Source organism: Haliotis rufescens, unplaced genomic scaffold (assembly GCF_023055435.1).
Source record: "Haliotis rufescens isolate VD_foot unplaced genomic scaffold, xgHalRufe1.0.p SCAF_21, whole genome shotgun sequence".
NCBI lineage: Eukaryota > Metazoa > Mollusca > Gastropoda > Lepetellida > Haliotidae > Haliotis > Haliotis rufescens.
In genome coordinates, this window is record NW_025963902.1 from 5855210 (window position 1) to 5866707 (window position 11498).

General features: G+C 45.8%; 1 protein-coding gene across 1 annotated transcript; it reads right to left on the bottom strand.

The window, feature by feature from the left end:
• Window positions 1-315: 315 nt before the first annotated feature.
• LOC124133357 (sulfotransferase 1A1-like) lies at window positions 316-10343 on the bottom strand. Its single transcript, XM_046497733.2, has 6 exons — window positions 10272-10343; window positions 8640-8799; window positions 6743-7060; window positions 4776-4879; window positions 2716-2863; window positions 316-562 (listed from the first exon to the last, which is right to left on the bottom strand). Exons 2-6 carry the CDS (start codon window positions 8797-8799, stop codon window positions 438-440), a joined length of 855 nt encoding a protein of 284 aa, XP_046353689.1. The 5' UTR covers window positions 10272-10343; the 3' UTR covers window positions 316-437.
• Between the last annotated feature and the right edge of the window lie 1155 nt (window positions 10344-11498).

Here is an 11498-nt window from a genome sequence, read left to right on the forward strand (position 1 = left end):
CTAGAACTAGAGTTATCTGCCCTTGTAGTGTACATGGACACGGCAGGCCTGATTGTTTTCTGGATGGGGCAGTTTCTAACGGGCTGGCTGTAACTATTTAAGATCCTCATAACTTGGACTATGTAACCGTTCAGTGGACCCTGTCCAATTGAAGCTCTAATATAATGTGCATATGTATATTCAGACGCGGGGGCACGGGTTTGCCCACTCGTCTAAGGCGCCGCGATTCGCTGTGCCAGAAACCTATGATTGTGGGTTCGAATCCCGGTTCGCCCCGATTATGTTTCTAGGTTTGTCAGCACCATACCCGTGCTTGTGAGTTTCACCAAAGTAGTAAATGTCCGAGACCTGCATCATTTCTGGCCTTCCTCCCACATTAAGCTGACACGCCGCGATAAAACTGGAATTCTGTTAAAAACGGCGTTAAATCCAACTCATTATTCAGACGCGTCCAACGAATAGCGGAACTGTAGCTTGCAGTCCGCCATCTTCTCCTGGTACAGCTGGTCGAACCACTCGTTCTGGGCCACAGTGAACCAGTTCTTCCAGTCGCCCACTTCACCTGGAAATATGTAACAAATATGCAAGAAGCATGTCTTTCTGTGAATGAAGGAGCTGAACAATGCTTTAAAACACATGTTATGGGGTTAAACCTTAAGATACCTTACTTTCCAGATATTTGTTAAAAAAAGTGATTTTTGTAAAAGAATATTCCAGGTCCTCCCCAGAATATTCAGTGGCTCGTCCTTATATAAAAAGCGTTCTGTATAGTCCCGTCTACCCCACAAGTTTGAAAATAATATTGTCATGAATTATGCGATATAAGCATAAAGCAAATCATAGGCCTTGAAAGTTGAAGAACTCCAAATATGTAAAAGTCATACATTGCTACGTTAATCCAGACGATACCGTTCCCACTGAAACGTCCAGATTGACAAGTACGTAGTAATATCCTGCCGTTCTAAATATTGTCTGGAGGAAGGAGCTTTCAGTCTGAACCCTAACACGGCCAGACATTGAAGTGTATATGAAGCAGATACCACAGACGTCAATCTCCCGTTCGGGCATTTCCGTCGAGCAGAGTGACACAGGTGGAATGCGATCGCTCATTGGTCCTTGGTTTCCCTCCTCGTTGGAACTATGTCGTGTCTTCATTCGTTGGTTAAAAATAGAGACTACATCGTGCAGCGGTCGTATATTTTTGTTTGTTGATCAACGCCGCACTCAGCAATATTCCAGCTATATGGCGGTCTGTAAATAAATTGAACCAGACAATCCAGTGATTAACATCATGAGCATCGATCTACGTAACTGGAATACGATGACAAGCAACCAAGTCCTCGAGCCTTACCCCCCGATTAGTCGCCTCTTACGACAAGCATGGGTTGCTAAAGACCTAGCCGATCCCGTTAGTCGCCATTTACGACAAGCATGGGTTGCCGAAGACCTACCCGATCCCGTTAGTCGCCTCTTACGACAAGCATGGGTTGCTGAAGACCTACCAGATCCCCTTAGTCGCCTCTTACGACATGCATGGGTTGCCGAAGACCTACCCGATCCCGTTAGACGCTACTTACGACAAGCATGGGTTGCCGAAGACCTATTCGATCGCCTTAATCGCCACTTACGACAAGCATGGGTTGCTGAAGACCTACCCGATCCCGTTAGTCGCCACTTACGACAAGCATAGGTTGCTGAAGACATACCCGATCCCGTTAGTCACCACTTACGACAAGCATGGGTTGCCGAAGACCTACTCGATCGCCTTAGTCGCCACTTACGACAAGCATGGGTTTCAGAAGACCTACCCGATCCCGTTACTCGCCACTTACGACAAGCATAGGTTCCTGAAGACCTACCCGATCCCGGTAGTCACCACTTACGACAAACATTGGTTTCAGAAGACCTACCCGATCCCGTTAGACGCTACTTACGACAAGCATGGGTTTCAGAAGACCTACCCGATTCCGTTACTCGCCACTTACGACAAGCATAGGTTCCTGAAGACCTACCCGATCCCGTTAGTCACCACTTACGACAAGCATGGGTTGCTGAAGACCTACCCGATCCCGTTAGTCGCCACTTACGACAAGCATGGGTTGCCGAAGACCTACCCGATTCCGTTACCCTCCACTTACGACAAGCATAGGTTCATGAAGACCTACCCGATCCCGTTAGTCGCAACTTACGACAAGCATGGGTTGCTGAAGACCTACCCGATCCCGTTACTCGCCACTCACGACAAGCATGGGTTGCTGAAGACCTACCCGATCCCGTTAGACGCCACTTACGACAAGCATATGCATGGGTTGCTGAGGACCAATTCGGTCGTATGTGTTAATGGGTGACTGAGGAACGTTGTAACCACAAGCTGGTGAAGTATTTTACCCAAAATGACAAATTGTGTATTTTATCTCCATCACACACCGGTAGCGGCTTCTCGGGTCGATTTCTTGCCTTAAAAACTGATACCATTTTCATTTTCCGACAACGCTCTGTGGCGCTCTTTTGTTTATAACGGGTATCCAGGAGACCCAAGCCGTGGTATATCTACAGTAACTGTACCTACAACCATTCTGGTGAAGATAATTCCAAGCTACACATCACTGTTATTTCATGTTTTGTATTTAAATTTCGATTAACCAACATATCTCAACGGTCCCTTGTGCGTAAAGACAATGCTTCACTGTAGTCTTGATAGAAATGTAAATTGACCTTTTCTGTATGCTTTGGCAGCACGTGCGGATGCAGCATTTGCCTTCATGTTGTCAAAGCTGCACGTGCGACACACGTGCTCCAGGTATTCCTCGCTCCTCTCCACGCCAAGGAATACAGACAGTCTCTTCGCCTCCCGCACTGGATTCTTGGTAAGATCAAATAAATATACGTTTAATTTGAAGAATTATGTCTCGATACGGTTTCATTTTAGCATAATGCGTCTTTCTGGCATTAATTATCATTTAATCATGTTAAACTGTTCAAAAATCTTCTATTCACAATCCCGCAAATAATGCGGGGATTTTATTACACTTCAAACAATATTGTCACTATCCATCTTCAGAATGGAATTGAGACAGGATTTATAAGGTTTGTTTGTTTTTGTTTGTTCTTTAACGCCGCACTCAGCAATATTCCAGCTATATGACGGCGGTCTGTAAATAATCGAGTCTGGACCACACAATCCAGTGATTAATATCATGAGCATCGATCCACGCCATTGGGATCGATGACATGCATCAACCAAGTCAGCGAGCCTGACCACCCGATCCCGTTAGTCGCCTTTTACGACAAGCATAGTCACTTTTTACGGCAAGCATGGGGTGCTGAAGACCTATTCTACCCCGGATCTTCAAGGGTAGGTGTTCTGAAGCGTCCGGGAACAATTGTCCGGGAACAAGTTTCATGTTCCTGGACACAGTGGTTGACGCATTGGTACACAACAGCTTCGCGGAAAGCGTTAAAGTTGGCATGCAGCACGTGCTTCTTGCTGGATGAGCGCAAAATGCGCATGCTCTAGAAACAGATTTTTTCAGTTGTCTTCTGGCATTCATATGGGCAAGGAGTAAATGGATATCTCTCTCTAAGTTAGCAAATAGTGAATTAGAATATTACAGAAATAGAATAGAACAGAATAGAAATAGTTGAGAGAGTTACCCATTTACATTGTTACCATACGGCAACTTCACTTTTAGTTTCAAATCCATTTCATTTGATCTTATCACATTTTCATTGTTTAGTTGATTACAAGGGGATTTCACGTTTAGTTGATTATAAGGGGATTTCACGTTTAGTTGATTATAAGGGGATTTCACGTTTAGTTGATTACAAGGGGATTTCACGTTTAGTTGATTGAAAGGTAAGTTCATGTTTAGTTTAGTTTAGTCTTCCACTGCGAAACAGTAGGTATACAAGGTGTTCAGTTATGTAAAAAGATGATGTGAGTCAGTTAGTGAGTGAGTCGCGCTCAAAGCTGTTTTACAGAAATAGCGAGGTGGGCCTACATACTGTACAGCATAGGAAACACGATGATATAATAAGAATAGATTACAGGTATATACGAGAGATTAGCTAAATCTTCACCGTGCTCTTGTGCAATGATACTGGCGTAGCAACGGACGACCTCTTTTCTGATTTGTTTGTTGTTTAACGCCGCACTCAGCAATATTCCGGCTATATGACGGCGATCTGTAAATAATCTAGTCTGGACCAGACAATCCAGTGATTGACATCACGAGCATCGATCTAAACAATTTTGGATACGATGACATTCATAAAAAATATCAGCGAGCCTGCCCACCCGATCCCGTTACTCGCCTCGTACGACAAGCATGAGGTGGGCACAGGTGGTCCAGTCATCTAAGGCGCCGCGATTCGCTGTGCAGAGTTGTGTCCCTTCGGCACGTCAAAAATCAATGATTGTGGGTTCGAATCCCGGTTCGCTCCGATTATGTTTCTAGGTTTGTCAGCACCATACCTGAAGTGGTAAACGTCTGAGACCTGCATCACTTGGGGCTTTCCTCCCACATTAAGCTGACACGCCGTGAAATAACTGGAATACTGTTAATTGCTGCGTTAAACCCAACTCACTCACTCACTAATGTGTTAAAAAAGACCCAAAGGATGTTGATTATTTTTGTGAAACCCCGGGGAAGGGTATAGAGCTGCCAGACAAGCATAATCGGCGATTCTCTGATCCTTGTACATCTAAGGGAGGCAACTCGACACCGCGAATTGTAGCATATTAGGTCAGTAAGTGATAAGGGTGACAATCTGACCTCTTTGACATCTTCATAAAACAGGGTGTGTATCTGAAGGGCCGGGTGCGTCCTTTTAACCTCCTCCCACTCCCGAACAGAATCGAACCACGACCCGTACTGGACTGAAATGTAAGGCGCCATGTCAAATATATTATGTAATTATGAATTTCTAAGACACAATGCACAGTCTCTTACGCTACTGGGGCGGTCGGGTAGCCTAGTGGTTAAACCGTTCGCTCGTCACGCCAAAGACCCGGGTTCGATTCCCGACATGGGCACAATGTGTGAAGCCCATTTCTGGTGTCCCCCGCCGTGATATTGCTGGAATATTGCTAAAAGCGGCGTAAAACCATAGACACTCACTCACTCCTACGCTACTGTTTGTTTGTTGTTTAACGCCGCACTCAGCAATATTCATGCTATATGATGGCGGTCTGTAAATAATGGAGCCTGGACCAGACAATCCAGTGATTGACATCATGAGCATCGATCCACGCAGTTGGGATACGATGACATGCAACTCAGCTAGCCTGACCATCCGACCACGTTAGTCGCCTTTTACGGGGCGGTCGGGTAGTCTGGTGGTTAAAGCGTTCGCTCGTCACGCTGAAAACGCGGGTTCGATTCCCGACATGGGTACAATGTGTGAAGCCCATTTCTGGCGACCCCCGCCGTGATATTGCTGGAATATTGCTAAAAGCTGCGTAAAATCAAACTCACTCACTCACTAGTCGCCTTTTACGGACAGCACGGGATGCTTAAGACCAATTCTACCCGGGATCTTCACGGGTCCCTACGCTACTGTTCTTAGTGTATTGTCAGAAAGGGTTCTGCTATATCACGATGGACTGTAAAACGTCGAATCTTGACCAGACAAACCAGATGACGGAATTAGCAACGACCGTCGGGATGCGAAGACACACAATCAGCAAGTCATCGAGCCTGACCATACGATCCCCATTTTGTCGCCTGTCGCGTCACCCCCGTGCCCGGGGGACTTTCCAACCCCAGAATACCCACAGTGACTGACGGCGATACTGAATACATCAAAGACAATGATGATTACGTAAGTTACTTTCGACGACGGGGGCACGGGTAGCCAAGTGGTCTAAGGCGCCGCGATTCGCTGTGCAGAGTTGGGTCCCTTGGGCACGCCAGAAACCTATGATTGTGGGTTCGAATCCCGGTTCGCCTCGATTATGTTTCTAGGTTTGTCAGCACCAAACCCGTGCTCATGGGTTTCACCGAAGTGGTAAACGTCTGAGACCTGCATCACTTCCCCCGATTTTGTATGTGTGAGTATAAAGTGTTTTTATTACGCCTGTACTAGGTTTCCAGCAATATTATTTCGCGCACATTGTGAGCATGTGGGGAATCGAAGCCGGGTCTCTCTCTCTCTCTCTCTCTCTCTCTCTCTCTCTCTCTCTCTCTCTCTCTCTCTCTCTCTCTCTCTCTCTCTCTCTCTCTCTCTGCATGTCTCCGTATCCCAATTGCGTAGATCGATGTTCATGATGTCAATCACTGGATTGTCTGGTCCAGACTCGATTATATACAGACCGCCGTAATATAGCTGGAATATTGCTGAGTGCGGCGTTTAACAACAAACAAAAACAAACAAACCTTATAAATCCTGTGTCAGTTCCATTCAGAAGACGGATAGTGACAATATTGTTTGAAGTGTAATAAAATCCCCGCATGCCCGTGAAGATTAAAAGTAAATACTCTCTTTCCTAATGTATGTGTGTTCCTGCGCAACATACTTTCTTAAATTCACGGCCATTTATTTGACGACCATCCGCCATGATATAGCTGGAATATTGCTAAAAGCGGCGTAAAACCCAACTCACTCACTCACTATTTCACGACCGTGCTTTTTCCTAAGGGCGCTTGTCTTATTGAGGGAATTTACACAAATGCCATTTTAATCGGAAACCCCTCCAAATTCTCTAATACTCCTCGCTTTAAGGCAAGCAGTGTGTACTCACATTTTCCCTGAGCGAAGGGCCGGAGGTAATTCGCCCATTCTCCTTTGTAAGGCACTCGCGCTGACCTATTAAAATTATAATACGAAACTGCGACGTCCTTCGGGTTCCTCAATATATAGACGACCTTGACCTTCTTGTTAAAGACACTTGGGGGTAAGTGTTGGACTCCCACGTGGGTGTTGAGGAGTCGAGGAGATGGGAGGTCGATGTATCCAGACTCCGGCGACCTCTCCAACATTGTGAGCATCTTGTCTCTGTCATCAGCGTCCAGTCTTCCGGCCAGTACCAGCCGAGTGACCTCCCACATCCAATGACTACCTGTAGGAACAGAGACACCTCCTTTGACGATTCTATTGGTCACATCGACATACATGTAGACTTGCACATGTCTTGAAGGCAATAATTATTTGTTTAAATCATAATTCCTAAAGTATATAATAATAAGAACAAATTGTCCATCCAAAAAAGACTGGCGTATTAAAATGTCCGCTTATCTAGACTTAATTAATGGGTAGAATTACTACACATCCATGGGCCTATCTTTCAGTACAGCCTTGGAGCAAGGCTAACATACACGCGAAGGGAGATACTTAGTAATCCGTGCTTGTTTTACTAGAAGCGATACCGTCCGCATTAACGGGGTTTCGCTGTACACGGCTTGTACGTCATAGCGTAGACAAGTTTTTATTTTAAAACGACAACATGTACACATTTTAACGTTACTGGTGTTATATATCCAGGTGAAAATATATCCATGGTATTATAAGGGAGGTTTGAGCGCCTTAGGTAACAGCCATGTTACGTCCAGCATTCGCAGTTTTGCGAAACCCATTTCCATTGGTCGGGCTCAGTAAGAACAGGGGTCATAATCGGCACGCAAAACCAGCTGATCTTGGCAGCTAAGGGACACAACTCTGCCTCGCCTTAGACGAAGTGGACATCCGTCCTTGCTTTACATCTTCCCATGGCAAGGGAGTTAACTGACTACACAAGTCCAGTTTCCATCCTTGCCGAACTAGGCTGGTATTATGGAGTTATTTTGGCTGGACTAACGAGTCTGTGCATAGTCCAGCCAAAATCGCTTAACGAAATCGACATCCGGTTCGTAAACTGGCGCCAAGATTTCGGTCGATTGCGGGATTTGCATACCATGTGTACCGCCAACTGGGCGTCAACAGATATTTTCCACATCTTTTCGTGTTTTTAATCAAGGTGCTCGTCTGATTTGATGCACATCGCGAAGTAAGACCCGTTTTATCACAATATAGATTTTGATTGTCGATCAGATCGTCTTCACTGGGCGCCGCCATTTTGTTTGAAGCAAATGTAAGCGATATATGAGGTGGAATCTGATTGGTCAATAGGAAGGACATACAGGGATACAACTCATAACAGCCACTGGTGGTTCGACAAGGGTAGGTGGTGAGGTGAAATGAGGTTTAACGTCGCGTCCAAGATTATTGCACTTATATAGCGACGTGCATGCGTACGTGCGTGCGTACGTGCGTGTGTGTGGCTGCTTGTACAAGTCCGGACTGATGCCGATTTATAGTGCTAGCACACTGAGATATCATGCCGCAGTTTAACATGAATACCCCACTCAGACACAGTATACTGACTCCGAGCCGACCAGTCCTTGTTTTACCCCCTAAATGCCAAGCGCCAGACAGGGTAACAACAAGTACCATCTTTTAGCGTCTTTTGGTATGACGCGGCCGGGGATCGAACCCCGGACCTTCCGCTCTACCATTAGACCATGGAGTCGACAAGGGTAGAAACTGGACTTTTACTGTCAGTTAACTCCCTTGCTTCGGGAAGATGTTGCTTTATGTCCGTAGAATAAACATAACCATAAACGGGGAAAATGTCATAATGTTCATCACACATGTAAACGTACCTGACTTGGGGTAGGCACAAAGGATGATATCGCCGTCGCGGATGTCGATGGAACTGATGTTGCGGATGATGTCGGGGTCGAAGTTGGGGAATATGACGCCGTTGTAGTCTACAGCCGTAACAACATCTCCGCCTTCGTCGGGGATTTCAACAACGGACATCTGTGTAATCAATAGGACATAATCATCACGTAATTATCTGTTTACTCATGTTAATCAAATAGGAATTCTTTGTTCTATTCTTAAATCATTCCTTGAGCATCGGGCGAAAGTATCCCCGAATTATACCTTATAGAGGGGAACATTTGGATCGGTGTGTGTGTGTGGGGGGGGGGGGGGGGGGGGGGGGGGGGCAGTCGTCTAAGGCGTCGCCATTCGCTGCGCAGAGTTGCGTCCCTTGGGTACGCCCGAAACCTATGATTGTGGGTTCGAATCCCGGTTCGCCCAGATTATGTTTCTAGGTTTGTCAGCACCATACCCGTGCTCATGGGTTTCACCGAAGTGGTAAACGTCTGAGACCTGCATCACTTCGGGCTTTCCTCCCACATTAGACTGACACGCCGCAATATAACTGGAATACTGTTAAAAGCGGTGTTAAACACAACTCACTCACTCACTCAAAAATCTCACTCAAATAATGCGGGGATTTTATAACACTTCAAACAATATTGTCACTATCCGTCTTCTGAATGGAATTGACACAGGATTTATAAGGTTTGTTTGTTTTTGTTTGTTGTTTAACGCCGCACTCAGCAATATTCCAGCTATATGACGGCGGTCTGTAAATAATCGAGTCTGGACCAGACAATCCAATTATTGAATTTTTCTCCATCTGAAATACTGTTCAAAGCCAAGTTAAACCAAATTCGCCCGCTCCCTCCCTCGCCTATAGTCGATTAAATGACAAAGGTGATGTCTCTTTAGATAAAGGATAAAGCAGGACTCTGAGGTTATGGTCGAGAAAGTAAGACCGAGACAAGAGGGTATCGGCAACGTAAGACCGAGGAGCGAAGCCTCGAGGTACTACATTGCTGATACCCGAGTGGGAAAACAGAGGGTTACAAAACTTAACATGTGATGTTGCAGGTTCGATTCCCGCCATCAATAATGAAAAAAGATTCATTTCTTGTCCTCGATTTTAGAACATTGGAAGTTTGAAACACTAATTCCAACTGCGACCCAAATCATCAGGTCTTACCAGCAAAAAGTAAAACCTCAGATTTCTACAGCAACCCATGCTTGTGGTAAGAGGCGACTAACGGGATCGGGTGGTCAGGCTCGCTGACTTGGTTAATGCATGTCATCGTATCCCAATTGGGTAAATCGATGCTCATGATGTCAATCACTGGATTGTCTGGTCCAGACTCGATTATTTACAGACCACCGTCATGTAGCTGGAATATTGCGGCGTTAAACAACAAACATCATCATCATCACGAGATATCTACACAATAGGCAGTAGCTTCATAACTAACCGCCATTCCAAGTTACTTGTTGGAAGATAGAGAGCTACAGAAACGAGGGCGGTGTGGTTCATAAGTAAAAAGGATCACATTGAACAGCACTAATATATTGAACGCTTAAATTACGGACAATTTTAACGAAAGATTCAAAGCTAACTGTTGACTGCTCACCTTAGCCTGGTCGTGCGTGTGTCTGAGTCATATTGCTCCACAATGAATGGACGCTTGCACCATATATTATCTTGCGCCCTTTGACCTGACCTATTATTGTCTGATATCTGGTTTCCGAATCATGGGACTCCGCTCCACTCACACTCCACGCCACACCCTTTTCCACGATCGAGAAGTTTGTAACACTAAGACGTCTACCACCTCTTTGTTGTGATATTTCAAACTAGCACGCTCTTTTTTTGTTTGTTTGTTGTGTAACGCCGCACTCAGCAATATTCCAGCTATATGACGGCGGTCTGTAAATAATCGAGTCTGGACCAGACAATCCAGTGATTGATATCATGAGCATCGATCCACCCATTGTGATTTTGGAAGGAACCATCACTGGACAGCGTCACATTAACCAGTGTCTCTACCCTGTTGTGCCACCGTTCTTGCAATAGAATGTCCGGACCCTGTTTCAACAAGATAACACAAGGCCCCACACAGTCTTGCCTTGGCCAGCACAATCACCAGACTTATCACCTATAGAACACTTGTGGGATGACCTCGACCGTTAATTAGAGCACGACCAGGTCGCCCTTATACCAAGGATGAGGTAGCACAGGCCCTCCGAGTAGAATGGCGTTAAACCCTTTTCTTGTGATCAGACGTCTCACATCTTCTGCCTGTCGTCGAGTTGGGCGTGCATTGAGTGAGTGAGTTGGATTTAACGCCGCTTTTAACAGTATTCCAGTAATATCGCGGCGTGTCAGCTTAATGTGGGAGGAAAGGCCGAAGTGATGCAGGTCTCAGACGTTTACCACTTAGGTGAAACCCACGAGCACGGGTATGGTGCTGACAAACCTAGAAACATAATTGGGGCGAACGCCGCACTCAGCAATATTCCAGCTATATGACGGCGGTCTGTAAATAATCGAGTCTGGACCAGACAATCCAGTGATTGATATCATGAGTATCGATCCACGCAATTGGGATCGATGACATGCATCCACCAAGTCAGCGAGCCTGACCACCCGACGCCGTTAGTCGCCTCTTACGGCAAGCATGGGTTGCTGAAGCCCTATTCTACCCCGGATCTTCACGGGTTACAAACATGGTATGAAGTGAGAACGAGTTTAATATCCTGTAAGTACTTGTTATTCGATGTCCTTGGGCGTGTCAGTAACCTTTGACGTTGGGTTCGAGTTCCTGTTCGCCCTGACGATGGTTCTGGGTTTGGAAGCA

What these genes read in the sequence shown, in the direction of transcription:
- LOC124133357 (XM_046497733.2), bottom strand. Translation starts at nt 8,799, where the DNA reads ATGTCCGTTGTTGAAATCCCCGACGAAGGCGGAGATGTTGTTACGGCT. An exon ending in GCCCTTCGCTCAGGGAAAAT is followed by an intron (nt 4,880 to 6,742) that starts GTGAGTACACAC and finishes CTTACATTTCAG; the next exon opens with TCCAGTACGGGTCGTGGTTC. An exon ending in TTTATGAAGATGTCAAAGAG is followed by an intron (nt 2,864 to 4,775) that starts GTCAGATTGTCA and finishes GATCTTACCAAG; the next exon opens with AATCCAGTGCGGGAGGCGAA.